This window comes from Nyctereutes procyonoides, unplaced genomic scaffold (assembly GCF_905146905.1).
Source record: "Nyctereutes procyonoides isolate TBG_1078 unplaced genomic scaffold, NYPRO_anot_genome, whole genome shotgun sequence".
NCBI lineage: Eukaryota > Metazoa > Chordata > Mammalia > Carnivora > Canidae > Nyctereutes > Nyctereutes procyonoides.
In genome coordinates this window covers 29574144-29587819 of record NW_026575047.1, presented here as the reverse complement: position 1 = coordinate 29587819, position 13676 = coordinate 29574144, and the positions used below count along the sequence as shown (strand labels likewise).

The 13676-nt window shown below is 57.5% G+C and overlaps 1 protein-coding gene across 1 annotated transcript; it reads right to left on the bottom strand.

The window, feature by feature from the left end:
• Positions 1 to 1197: 1197 nt before the first annotated feature.
• On the bottom strand, positions 1198 to 13640 carry TACC3 (transforming acidic coiled-coil containing protein 3). Its single transcript, XM_055326811.1, has 16 exons — positions 13254 to 13640; positions 11431 to 11593; positions 11138 to 11280; positions 8680 to 9612; positions 7861 to 7936; positions 7547 to 7664; positions 5498 to 5550; positions 5104 to 5207; positions 4644 to 4743; positions 4444 to 4548; positions 3710 to 3786; positions 3589 to 3632; positions 2944 to 3104; positions 1824 to 1930; positions 1589 to 1709; positions 1198 to 1406 (listed from the first exon to the last, which is right to left on the bottom strand). The coding sequence occupies exons 2-16, from the start codon at positions 11590 to 11592 to the stop codon at positions 1341 to 1343; spliced, it is 2370 nt and encodes a 789-aa protein (XP_055182786.1). The 5' UTR covers position 11593; positions 13254 to 13640; the 3' UTR covers positions 1198 to 1340.
• Positions 13641 to 13676: the final 36 nt, after the last annotated feature.

Sequence of the window (13676 nt, the reverse complement as noted above, 5' to 3'; positions counted from 1 at the left end):
ACGCTTCTTGCCCACACCCCCTTGCCAGCCAGGGCCAGCTGATTGTACACAAACCCTGCGACACCCAGTTCTGCTCTTAAGGGGATGGCTTCTAGGGTCCACGTGCCCTAACCCTAACCTCTCGCAGGGGAACGGGGGAGCAGAGGGGGGCACGGCCAGTGGTACAGAGGAATCACAGAGCTCCGGGTGGAGGAGCCTGTCGGGTTATTGTGGGTGGTCAGCCCGGCCTGCCTGCTGGGAGGTGGCAAGGGGTGGCCTCTGCGTGGGAAGAACACTTAAGTGGAGGCCTCATTTGCAGGGGCCTGGGCAGGGCTAGCAAGGGAGTTCCCGGACACCGGTGCCCCCAGACGCACCTGGTTTGGCTTGGTGATGTCAAGGAGGCCACTCTGAGAAGTGGCTTTTGAGCAGAGGTGATGGCTGTAGGGCAGCACCTGCCGGGGCCAGTCCTGGGGGTTCTTGAGTGAGGGAGGTTATGGATGGGAGGTGCCACAAGGGCAGAGATCCTGGGACTGCGGGCAGGAAGGTCATGAGGGCAGAGGACAGGGGACAGGGGAGGCCTGGAGTCAGGGGCCCCTCAGTTCCTGCTCCCAGCCTGGCTCTGTCCCAGTACCAGGCACGTCCCCTCAAATGCTCAGAACAAACATGCTCTCCACCTGGGGAGTCCAGGATGCTCTGCTGGCTGGCCCCATAGTCACCTCCCACCCTGGACCTTGTGCCAAGGCCTGCGGCTGGCAGTGCCCCTACTGGGGGTCAGGACATCAGTGCTGCCCACCCCCGGGTGGCATTGGGATGCTGAGGCCTCCTCACAGGCAACACCGCCCTGGGCTTGGTGTTGGGGCCCCTGTTCTCTCTTGCTGGCCGTTCGTCCTCAGGTCTGGGCACGAGCCTCTCCTTACCTATGTCCACGGGCGTGTTTTCTCCCCTGTGCCCTCTGCCTGCTTGAGGACAGTGCTAGCACCCCAGCACCACCTGGGGACAGGTATCCATCTGGCTGCATCCAGGGGCCATGCTGTGAGGGCACGGCCAGAAGGCCAGCCTGCTGTGGGAGGTATGGGCAGGGCCCACACTCGTGGGGGTGGGCAGCATTGACGTCCCAGCCACCAGCATGGGGGCGCTACTGGTTCCCCGTGGGGACTGCGTGGTGGTGTGAAGTCAAGGGCAGGGCTGGCACTCACAGGCAACCGCAAGGTGCACAGGTCACAGGAACCTAAGGGAAACTTTATTTACTCTTCTTAAAGTAGTCTAGTTTAAAAACCAGAGGTTAAGTGAGAGGAAAGAACACAAAACCTTCCCCAGACAGACAGACAGATATACAGAAAGGGGGGGGGAGGGGCGTCAGGTCAGATCTTCTCCATCTTGGAAATGAGGTCATCACAGATTCGGGTTAATTCTTCATTTTCCTTAGTCTGAAAGAAAAAAGTCAAAATCTTCAAGAAAACAAACTGGGATTTAAGTCACCCCTTTACCCGCCGTGGGGCTGAGCCCGAGATGAGAGCCGGGTGCCCTGAGTCCCTGCTTCTGGGTACCGGCCAACAGCCTCTGTTCCAGGTCCCTGCCACCCCCAGGTGCTGTGGGTCCATGAGCCCACCTTCTGCTCTACTGTCTTCTCCAGTGACTGGATGCGCATCTGCTCCTTCCTCAGGCTGGCCTGGAAGGCCAGGGCCTCCGCTTGGGCCTTGCCGCGCACCTGGGCTATCTCCTCACTGGCCCTGGAGACACAGAGGACAAGGCTGAGAGGTCAGCACAGGAGCTCCCTCCCCAGACTTGCTGGACGTTTCTCCGCCCACTTCCAGCCCCGCTGGGGCTCTCCCAGCTGCACTCACAGCTTGAGCTTCTCTTCTGCGTGGGCCTTCAGGGCCTGGTACCGCTGGCCCTCCTTCTCAATCCTCACTATGTAATCCTCGACACACTTCTTCAGAGATTCTTCATTCTTTGAAGAATGAGTGAACATGTACCGCCAGCAGTGCACCACTGTCAGAGCCCCTCCCCACCCCAGGCCTGGCTTTGGTCAGGTGTGGACAGGCCCAACGAGTAAGGCCACAAGGACGTTGCTGGTGCCCCCAGTGTGTGGCTCAGGATGGACCCAGTCCCTCACAGCTGCCACCGCTGCCTACAGCTCCCCCCATCCCCTCAACCTGCCGGTCACGCAGCACCCAGGCCTCAGGCGGGCATCGCTGGCCACAGGAGGGAAGATGTAGACAGGGACTGGGGCTGTCCCGAGGGCCACGTAACCACAGCCCCACAGCAGTCGGAGCTCTGGCTTCAGGCCATTACAAAGCAACAGCTGAGAGGCACAGGTGGAGGCAGGTTGTAGGCAGGGGGAAGGCTGGAGGCAGAGGCCCCAGGATCCTTCATGGCAACAGGGACCTGTCAGTTCTGCCCGTTGCTTCCCTCCATCCAACACATCAGGCAGCACCTTCTGGCTCCCCCACCACCCCACAGGCCCCTCCAGCAACTACATAGTCACTGCAAGCCACACATGTGCTTCCCTATGTCCTCTGGGTAGAGACTAGCTCCTTTAGGCGCCCTCCCCTCCCAGAGGAAGAAATGGTCAGCCGCAGGGGAGCCCTGGCCCTGCTGTGTCCCCAGAACGCATCCACCTGTGCCAGGTCACCCCATGTGTGGCCCGACTCCTGCGGGTGCATGTGGCGGGACCACTGAGGTGTGTGTGGCCCAGGCCTTCCTCCAGAAGGCACCTGCTCAGCCTGCCGTGGCTCCATCTCCAGGCCCCACAGCTCGTGCTGCGCGCCCCTTGATGGATAGGAACCTCCCCCGACCCTGGGCACAGCCAAGTGCCAAGCTGCGTGGTCTTCCTGGAGAGAGAGCAGCTTGCAGCCCCCACCAAGGTGAGGACACAAGGCAGGCTGGCTTGGGGGCCAAGCCCTCCCCTCCTCTGGGACCCTCTGCTGGACAACGGGCACAGGCCCACCCAGCACCACCTACTGTGTGATACCCCTCGATCACTTCCTTCTGTTTCTCAAACCGCTTGAAGAGGTCAGAGAAAGACTTTTCCATGGAGCTCAGGTCTGCAGCCAACTGGTCTTTTTCCTTTAGAATCTTCTGGATCTCAGCTTTTGCTAGTTCCTTCTGTTTCTGAGCCTCCTCTTGAAGGGAAGAGAAACACATTCTTGGGATTAGAGGAGCACCCTATGTGCTTGTGCCACAGACTATGGCAAACCGGAGGCAGGGGAGGCATGGTGGTGGAGGAGAGCCGGTCCCACTAAGGGCCGGGTGACAGGGCCCCTCTCCAAGGTGGCCTTCTAGAGCAGAGCCTGGGGGACAGGGGCACGAGAGCCCAGAAACAGCCATTGCCTCAATGCCAGCCCTTGGGGTAGGGGGGTGGATCATAGGAACTTGGGGCAGCTCTGGAGTGGGTCCCCAGGCCAGGGGCCCCCCGGAGCTTGAGGCTTTGCCCAAGGTGAGGTACTTACGCTCAGCCTGCCTGACACCTCCACAGCTGGACACCATGGGTACCGACCCACTGAGGCCCCAGATGCCCACCCAGCACCACCCGCTCTCCTGACTGCCAGATGCTCCCTCACTGGCCTTGACTGCTCTGCCAGAGGCGCCCAGGCCAGCAGCACTCACCCATTGCCTGATACACGATCCCCTCAAACCCGTCCATTATCTTCCTGTGGGAAGAACAGACGTGCTGGTGACCCCGTGCAGCAGGTGGACCCAAGCCGCCCAAGCCCACCACGGCCCTTACCCCATTTCCAGATTCTTCGCATGGAGTGTGTCACACCTGCTCCTCAGCAAGGAGTTCTCTTCTCTCATGGCTTCCACCTACACAAACCACACGTCACATGGACATTGGGTACCACCTTGTGCCCAGGGTCTCTGGGGCAATGTGTCAGAGTTGGGGGGCTGGCTGTGAGGAGCCTGGAGCAGGCTGAGGACCTGGTGCCTCACTGGAGGTACTGGGGCCAGCTAGTGACCAGGGAGAGCACATCTGTGTGGGTAGATGGGGGACATCCTCAGCCATAGGCAAGGCTGGGAGAGCCACCTGCAGAGGGGAAGGGGCCTGACGCCGTGAGCTCCTGGTTAGCTCTGAGCGGGACAGTGGCCATGGGGCACCAAGAGCAGGGCAGGACTCAGCTGCTGGCAGAGGCGGCCTGGATGTGTCTAGTCAGGGGCATATCCCAGCCTGGGTCCCAGGAGGGGCCAGGCCAAACACCATCCCGGGGACAGCGGGGCAGCAAGGAGATATGGGGGTGCAAGGCCCAGCAGTCCTGCTTTACCACCCCAAGGTGGTCAGAGCAGTGCCCTTGGAGGATGCCTGTGACCCTCAGCGTGTAAAAAGGCAGAAGTACAGGAGTTCCAGGTCCTTGGGCTGGGGAGCCCGTAAGTGACATGTCCAGTTCTCCCTGCAGCCACCCAAGGAAAGCTGGTGCTCAGAGCTGTTGGCCTCAGCAGCCCGTGGACGCCATGCCTTGCCCTCACCGCTGCATCCATGTCCTTCTGGGTGTACTGCAGCACATCCACGATGGAGCCCAAGGGCAGCAGCGGGCCTCCAGGCCCAAAGACACAGGGAGGCGGATCCAGCACCTGTGGGGGTGACAAGCCCTCAGAGGGCTCCCAGAGCAGCACGGTGAGCTACCCCTCAGCCCCTTTCACCAGAGGCATCTCTTTGTATCACTTACGGGAGCATCTGGGGCTCCTAGGAAATCCAACTCCACTAGCTTTGCCTCGGGTGGGCTGCCTGAGGGAGGTGCGGCCATGTCCTGTGTGCTGTCCTGTGTGCTGAGACCCAAAATAGAAGGTCAGCGTACCCGGCTTCCCCAAAGGCCAAGGAAGAAAGGTCTTTGGGTCCTGGGCCCCACAGCCTCTGTCACAATGGCCTGACTCTGCCTAAGGCTCTGTTGCTGCAGCACAGGCCACCGCAGACCGTGAAGGAGAGGGGGGTGCCCATGTGCTCACGGAGCCTCACTCACAAGGACAGGTAGGGGCTGCAGCTGACCACAATCACTCCCGGGTACCTGAGAGGCTCCAGGGGATGCTGCTACAGTCTACCTTCCTGAGCTGGAATTGGCATGTCCCCACGTAGTCTAGAAATACTGACCAATGGCCATCCTGAAGCCCCATGACCGGGGGGAGGAGTACCTGTTGGTCTCCGGTGCCACAGGCACTGGTCTCCGAGGGCTGTCCTTCAGGAGCGGGTCAAACTTGAGGTACAAGGACTGTTTCCTCAGGGCTGACTCCTTGAACTGAAGGGACAGGCAAGTCACTGTCACCCGAGGAGGCCTTCCTCAGCATAGGGCAGTGTGCACTCGAGTTTACCTTGGCACGGGAGCTTGAGATGGGCATTGGAAGCTGTGAGTGTGGCTTGGGAAGGGCCCTGGGTGGGAGGTTCCCGGGGAGGTGTGGACACCACAGTGGGGCAGTAGGGCCATCGTGATCTTAAGAGGCGTGATGGTGGCTCAGGGCTGTTCTAGAAAGAGCTCCCTCCTGAGAAGCATACTCAGGAAGAGACCACCACGAAGGTGCAGGTACTCACCAAGGAACTCCCGAACTGTTCCAGGTAGTCCACCTCAGCTCCTGTGCCTAGGACTGAGAAGCATAGGGTCAGGGCAGCCGTTACTGGCCCACGGGGTGGGCGGGTCCTGCTGCTCGGGCACAGCAAACAGTAGCCCAGTGCTTCCCGCCCTGCAGCACTGAGGCTAGGACAATCCCTTTCCCTGCCTAGCCTGGACCTGCAGCCAACAATTCTGTGCTTTGTAGCAGGGTTTCTGGTCTCACACTAATGACTCCTGGGGCCAGGGCACTTTGTGGGGTTGTCTTGTGTCCTGTGGGAGCTGAACAGCTTCGCTCCAGGCATGATGACCAAGTGTCCCCAGGACCAAACTGCCGTGGTTAAGAACTACTGTTTATTTTATTAATTAATTAATTGATTAATTCATTCATTCATGAGAGACACACACACACTCAGAGGCAGAGACACAGGCAGAGGGAGAAGCAGGCTCCATGCAGGGAGCCTGATGCGGGACTCGATCCCAGGTCCCCAGGATCACACCCTGGGCTGAAGGCGGCGCTAAACCGCTGAGCCACCTGGGCTGCCCAAGAGCTACTGTTTAGAACTACCCTAGAGAGTCCCTTAATTCCTGATAACACACACACACACACACACACACACACACACACACACACACACACTTGTTTAAAAAAAATCTAAGGGTGGCTCATGTCATCTATGAAAATTAACTCAAAATCAAATGTAAATGTTGTAATTGTAATGTTTTTAGAAAATAAGGGTAAATCCTTACGGTATTGACTTCACACCAAAAACACAAAGAAAAAAACAAAAAAGAGATAAACGGGACTTCAGGTTAACGTCTGTGCCTCAAAGGACACCATCGGGAGGGAGGAAGCCCACAGGATGGGAGACGGTTCCCTCCATGTCACACGTCTGGTAAGAAGTCCCCACCTATGATAGATCCAAAGGCCCTGACGACTCAACAATAAAAACTCAACAGTGGAACAGCAGGGGAAGGACCAGAGCAAACACTGCAGAAGGTCTGAAAGGCACAGGAAAGAGGCTCGTCACCAGGAAGATGCAGGTCAAAACACGCGGAGGTGCACCTGACCCCCTGCACTCCCACCCTGGACGGCTGGAATCGGGTCACAGTGGCCCTGGGGGCGACAAGGCCTGGAGAAATCGGGACCCTCAAACACTGGTGCCCTGAGATCCTTATGTGCTGCAGCCACTTTAGAAAGCACCCTGGTGGTTCCTCAGTTTCACCCAGAGTTACTGCGTGACCCAGATCACTTTCTAGGTTTATGCCCAAGACAACAGAACCCTCACAGGCACATGAACACATGTATGTGAGAGCTCACAGTAGCCTTCAAACCGTCAAAAAGGGCAAACAACCCCGACGCCCATCAACGGGTGGACTGATGTGCCAACTATGGCCCATCTGCGCGGTGCCGTGCTAGCCGCCAGGAAAGGAAACGCTGATGTTGTGGTACAGGTGTAGGACTCTAGAAAACCTGATGCGCAGGAAGACAAACCAGACATGGGACTCACAGGACTCCGGGGTCTCTGTGGCTTTTGTGCCACAGTGGTGAGATCCCTGGGATCATTCCTCCACAGACCAACCCTGCATTCCATTTCCACTCTTCTCTAGGTGTGCAGGTTAAATAGGGAGGCAATCACGTTGCCTTAAGGCTCTCGAGGCAGTTCAATTCCAGATTCCCCCTGGAACCACCTCAGGGCCTGCTGCGTCAGAGAGGTCAGAGGTGCTTGTGCCCCATCTGGGCTCCCCTCCAAAAGCATTTCCCCCAGAACTGGCAAGGCCCCACCCATGTATATGCAGTGCAGAGCCACATCCCCACCCCCAGCCCGCTTTCCTGAGCCCAATTTCTGGCCCCAGGACGCCTTCACATTAGGGCTACATCCTGAGAGCATCTGTCTCCTGAGAAACCAGTGGCCTCTGGGCGCCTTGCTTCAAGTCACAGCACGGAGTCTCCAGAAAAACACCTCTAAACACCAGTGCTTGGAGCAGTGCCCCGCTGGTGGGGACAGACAAGTGACCTGGGGACAACATACCCTCAGTGGGGTCTCGGAAGCACTCCTCCTTGGGGTCTGAGGCTGGCTTTGGGTCCTGTGGAGGACCTCCCAGGCTGCCTGCTGGAGCGGATGCCCCTGCGCGCTCTGCTGCTCCCTCCTGCAGGAAGGCCGGCTCAATTTGGGCAGCTCGGGCACCAGAGGTCCCGTGTGGGACCCGTGCCTCCCCCAGTCTTAGCGGGATAGGGGTGTGTAGGAGGCTCTGGGTGCTGCCCTGCGTCCCACCCCATCTCCACCAGCCTCCCTCTGCCCAAGGACCCACACAACGGAGGCATGGGCTGTGCTCGTGGCCCTACCTCACCCGCCGTGCCTGGGGTCCCTGCCGCCGTCTGCACCTCATGTGCGTCCTCTGCCGAGGCCGTAGGCACCTGCCTGAAGAGATGGGGTCAGCAGGGCCTGTGCCCTAGCCTGGAGCTGCCTAATGAAGACACACCTGAGTGGCAGGGCCACCTCTGCCAACCTCAACTGCCCAAGAATCCTGTGCTCATGGGACTCGGCCAGGAGCTCCCAGGCTGAGTCTGCTCTGGGAGCCACCCCCAAAGCTTCACTGGTCCTGTTTCATTAGGACATTGGCAAACATGCTCGGGGGAGGGTCACCAGTTACCAGGGCCAGGATCCTCCCTAGCCGGACTGCTAGCCCCAACACGTCCCACCAACAAGCAGCAGGTACAAGTGGCTGGGCACTAGCTAAGCTCCTCTTGGGACCCAGCACTCAGTGGCCACTAAGCAGCCATCCCCAGAGAGCACCATGAGAGGGCCAGAGCACCCCAGAAAGCATGGAGAGCCACTCCACTGGCTCTGGGACTACGGACAGAATTCGCTAGAGAGCTTTCTAAATTTCCAGTTTTTTTTATAGGCAATGCCCTTAGCAAGCATGTGGATAGCCCCACCCCTGTGGAGGGGACGGAACGGGGCTCCGCCATGGATGCTCCTCCACGATCTACAGTGGCTGTGAGCACCCTCCCCGGTCTTGGGATCCAGGACCAGCATGCCTCTGCAGCCTATGTGTGCTCCAAGACCCCTTCTTGGGAGCATGTATGTGCATCTCTGGTCTGTGGTCCTCTAGCGTGCACACTACCAAGCAGCTAGCTACTCCCCCACCACCAAGTACTCACTGGCTCAGAGGGGAGTACCCTGTGGCCTCGGGACCAGCATGCAGCTTCTTGGCCATAGGTCCAGCTGGCCTGCTCTGGGGGCTTTCTGGGGGCTGGGCCTCTCTTCCACCTTCAAACGGGTTAAAGTCTGGGTCATCCAGCTTGTTCCAGTCCAGGTTGTAAGACCCCCGGAGAAGGGGAATGGGCTCCTCATCTGCCTCCTTGGGCGGATTTTCCTGCCTGGCCTCTGATACCCTGGAAGGACGTTTAAGGCTGGGTCTCTCCCCCAGTTCCCTTTTGCTGGTGGCATTGTCAGAGAAATCAAATTCTAGCCTTATGGGTCTGTTGCTCCACGAGCTGACCCTTTGGTCATCAGCTTCTTCCTTCTGAGGACTTGGGGATGGGGCCCCTCTAGCCTTCAGAGGGCTGGCCAGGATGGTGTTCCTAGGACCAAAGGGGTCCTCAGGGCTGGCTGGGGCCTTGCCAGGCAGGTCTGCGAAGGGTCCTTCTGCACATGCTTCTGTAGGCTGAGTGCCAGGTGGCCAAGTAGCCCCGGATGAGGATGCAGGGACCTGGTTCGAATTTTCTCTGGCAGCTCTGTGAGGGTCTTCTGTTCTGTCTTGGGGAGCCATCTGGGAAGAGTCTTCTAGGATTTCAGAGGTGGACATAATACTTTTCTCTAAGAAATAAGAGCGAACACTTTCCTCCAAGGCTTGCTCAGGGCTCACAGACGTTTGTCCTAGAGAAGCCACTTGATTTTCAAGACTTTCTGGCATCTGGGGAGAGCTTGAGGGATCCAGGCTGGCCAGGTGAGTGGAGGTGGGCCCACTGGAATGTCGCCTATCTTCAGAGACTGCTCTCACATCGCCAGGAGGGGCATTGGCATTGGTCATCATTGGTTTCTGGAGAATTCCATTGGTCATTTTGAGGTCAACCTCCTTTGTAAGCTGTTGACTTTTTAGAAACAAATTTAGTTAATATTAAGGAACCTATTAGCTTTTTAATTATAATTCAGTTCACGAGAACACGTTAGTTACAAACAGGAAAGAGGAATGTTCAGTCAACACTCTTCTTAGGATTAACTTTAGCAAGTATGTCCTCATAAATCAAAGCTGGTGGACCAACTAGATCACACAAGTTTTGTTTGTTCGTTTTAAAGTTTACTTATCAGGTAGAGAAAGACAAGGAGAACGAGTGATCACAAGCAGGGGGAGGTGCAGAAGGTAAGGGAGAAGCTGACTCTGCTGAGCCAGGAGCCCAATGCAAGGCTCGATCCCAGCACCCTGGGATCATGGCCTGAGTTGAAGGCAGAGGATTCACCAATTGAGACCCCAAACACCCCTAAATCACACAGATTCCTGAGAGATATAGTACAGATGTGACAAATAATTAATCAGTTAAGGTTTTCTGTGCTAGCTGATTTCCCCCTTTCAGGTAAGGGCCACTAGCTACACAGTCAGGAACAGGGCACAAGAAGGTCAAGATTTTCACCAAAGAGAAAGGCAAGATCGAGAGCTCTGCCTTCTGACAGAGCAGGGTTTGACACTGAGAACACCCAAGGCTGGCTTGCAAGTAGAAAGGAGTCCCTATTGGTGTGAATAAAGAACCATAATCACAGAGCATCCTTCCTTGGAGTTGTGATCAGACATTTCATGAAATTAGAAAAACAAAACCCAGGCCAATCTGCTGGCAAAGGCACAGTAAAGGAGTGGAACATAAACTTATTTGGGGCACTTGGTGGCTCAGTCTGATTTGAGTTCAGCTCAAAAGTTGAGCGTTTAACTCTTGAATTCAGCTCAGGCTGTGATCTTAGGGTATGAGGCGATCTCAGGGTGTGAGGTTGAGGTTCTCTCTCCTTCTCACTCTTCCCCTCCCCACTCCTGCTCTCTTTTAAAATATATAAAGACCTTAAAAAAAAAATACCCAACAAAAAACCCCTTAAACTTTGTTCTGTATTTTTCGTCATTTGTTTTTCTACTAACAAATGACCTCTAATGCAAGTGAGCCAGGCAACACACTGCACGAGCTCAGAGCAGAAACTAGGAGGAACTCAACCAGATGTGACTGAGGATAAAACAATTTTCCTGCCACATCCCCTGGAGGGGTTACAAATTGCATCACATCAGGGAAACCTGGGTGGCTCAGTGGTTGAGCATCTGCCTTGGGCTCAGGTCATGATCCCTCTGCCTACATCTCTACGTCTCATAAATAAATAAGATCTTTATTTTATTTTTTAAAGATTTTATTTATTTATGCTTGAGAGACACAGAGAGAAAGAGGCAGAAACACAGGCAGAGAGAGAAGCAGGCTCCATGCAGGAAGCCCGATGTGGGACTTCGATCCCGGGACTCAGGGATCATGCCCTGAGCCAAAGGTAGATGCTCAACTGCTGAGCCACCAGGTGTCCCTAAATAAGATCTTTAAAACAACCAACCAAACCAAACAAATTGCAATACATCAAGCAGCATCAACAACTTACTTCTCTTTCTGGATCCGGTTTTGAGGAGAGTTTTCTAACCCAAAAGCATCCTCCAGAGCAAAAGGAACCTCGAGCTTGCTGCTCATGCCAGGACTTAATATCCGATGTGTCTGTGGGTCCCGAAGAGGAGTCTGAAAAGTCACCTGTTGGGAGAAGAGACCTGTTCAATAATTCAAGTCTTGAGCAACTCTGCCGGCAGTGCCCTGCCCACTTCCCTAAGTCCCCAGGAAAGCAAGTCCCAGGGTGATCCAAGGCGTGACACACAGTAGTTAACAGGGGCAAAACATGCTTACTTTCATAGCTTTGACTACGCTCTTGGGTGGCACATTTTCTTTTTGTGACAGACGAAGAACAGACAGTCTTCCAGTAAGTTCCGGTGGTGAAAACAGGAACTCATGGTTTTCTGTACTTTTGTCACCAGTGACGTTTTCATCGTTGCAGATCTGCAGACTCATTCTGGAAAAGCAGACACTTTGCGTCAGTGGGAGGGCTGTGCAGTTTGGATGAATGGCCAGCGCAAGAAGCTGGCCTCACATGGGAGATGTCCCCTTCCTGCACAGGTGAGTCCCATCTCAGGCAGCATGTCCTGTGCCAGACAGTCCTTGTCCTATTTTAGGGCAGCTGTCACTTCTCAAGAAAAGAGATGTAAGGGCCCTCAGGCCGTAAAGGGCCCTCAGGCCCAGTGGTTTTCAGGTCCTGAAAACCACTGGGGTTTAGTGGTAAAGGTCAGGAGACAGGGGTGCTGGGCTGTTGGAAGCTTAAGGCACAGGCCACAGCACAGCTCCAGCAGGCTGCTAAGTCAGCTGAGCGCAAGAAACAGAAGAGTGCTGTGGCTTGCTCTCCCATCACAGGCTGGGAAACAGGGAGCACCCTGGGGGCTCATGAGGGCCCAGCCCCAGAGAAAGAGCTGGACAAGGCACCAACCAGCAAAATGCAGCATGACTTGATGGGGACTACACTGAGACCTGGAGTCTAGAAACATGCACCAGTGACCTACATAGAGGCCCAGAATGTTCTAGAACAGCCCCCACTCCTCCTTCCCCAAGGTCCTCATGATGGTCATGTCATCAATGTGACACTCCCAAGCCAGGAGTCACCAGAGGACTCATCTGTGGGAGTATCACAGGTGTTTCTGGTGTTGGGGATGCTGGAGACTGCAGCTTGAGGAGTCAGGCCAGGGCAGCTGGGGCAGAGGAAGGAGGCTGGCCTGGAAAGAGGTGAGTCAGGGTAACAAGATGCCCTGGCAGGAATGTGGAGGCCAGGGAAAGGTAGGAGGGAAGTAGGGGGTCCTAGGCTTCTGCAGCCAGCCAGGGGTGCAGTTGTCGGCCCTGGCTGGCCAGCAGGCCCCTAAGGATGTGGAAGCTGGAGTGAAACAGAACTCAAGGGGAATTCTTTTTTGGTGTGACCTGGGTGAAGCAGAAAGGAGCTGGATGGCTGTGGGGTACGTGAGGGAGGGGGTAAACAGCCCCCGCGGTGCGTGGGTTCGGCCTCCACCCACAGCGGGGAGGCGGCTCCGGAGCAGAGGCGGCCAGGCCAGGCAGCCCAGGAGCACAGGAGGTGGGTGAGCAGGTGGGGAGGATCGGCAGCACCGGGAGGGCTGGGCAGCTGCAGTCAGGGAGGCTCGCAGGTGCAGCGTGGAGGGAATAGTAGGAAGCTGCCCCCAAAGGCTGCGGATTGGGGTCCAGTGGTGGGACCCCTGGACACTGCGCAGCCGGCCTGAGGGTGGGAGCTGCACGTGTGCAAGGCTCGGAAGCGAGTGGTGCTGGAGGCTGGACAGGCTCAGGAGGTGACGAGGAGGGGGCGGCCAGCGGACTGGCCGGAGAAACCCTGACACACGGGCCCCCTGGACCGCCACAACGCAGCCCACCCGGCGGCTGGGCGGCTCCGCAACCGGGCTACTCGGGACCTCGGGGAGGAGGAGTCCCCGGACGGGCGGCCGCTGGGGCTGGTGCGGCGCGGCCAGCGCACCTCAGGGCCACGGGAGGAGCGCGGAGAGCGGGGAGGAATGTCGGTCAAGGGCAGACGCCGCCCTGATGCCGCGGGGGCCGGGGGCTGGGGGAGGAGAGTGGATGGAGCCCCGAGCCCGGGACTCCGGGACCCAGCCGCCGCCGCCTACCTGCCGGCGGCCACGCGAAGCCCAGGGAGCGGGAGGCGCCGAGTCCGGGAGACCGTCCGCCCGCCGCGGTTTCAAATACCGACGGTTGGCGCCCGCGGCCAATCAGCGCGCGACCGGGGGCGGGACGCACGGAAGCCGCGGCCACGCCCACGTCCCGCTTCCGGGGTAGGGGCCCGCGGGGCGTGACGGGCGCCGGAAGCCATCGGTGGGGAGGGGCGGCCGGCGGGCGGGCGGAGGCTGCTGGGCTGTCGGACTCGGCTGCATGTCCAGAGGTCAGGGCCTGACAACCTTTGCCCCAGTCTTAGTTTCCCCAGGTGTAAAATGGGACCAGCTGTAGAACCGCCCCCAACGCGGGTCGTGAGATGGAGCCAAACCCTCGCGAGGACCGTCGCGGTCTCACCACGTCGGGCTGTGTGCTGGGCG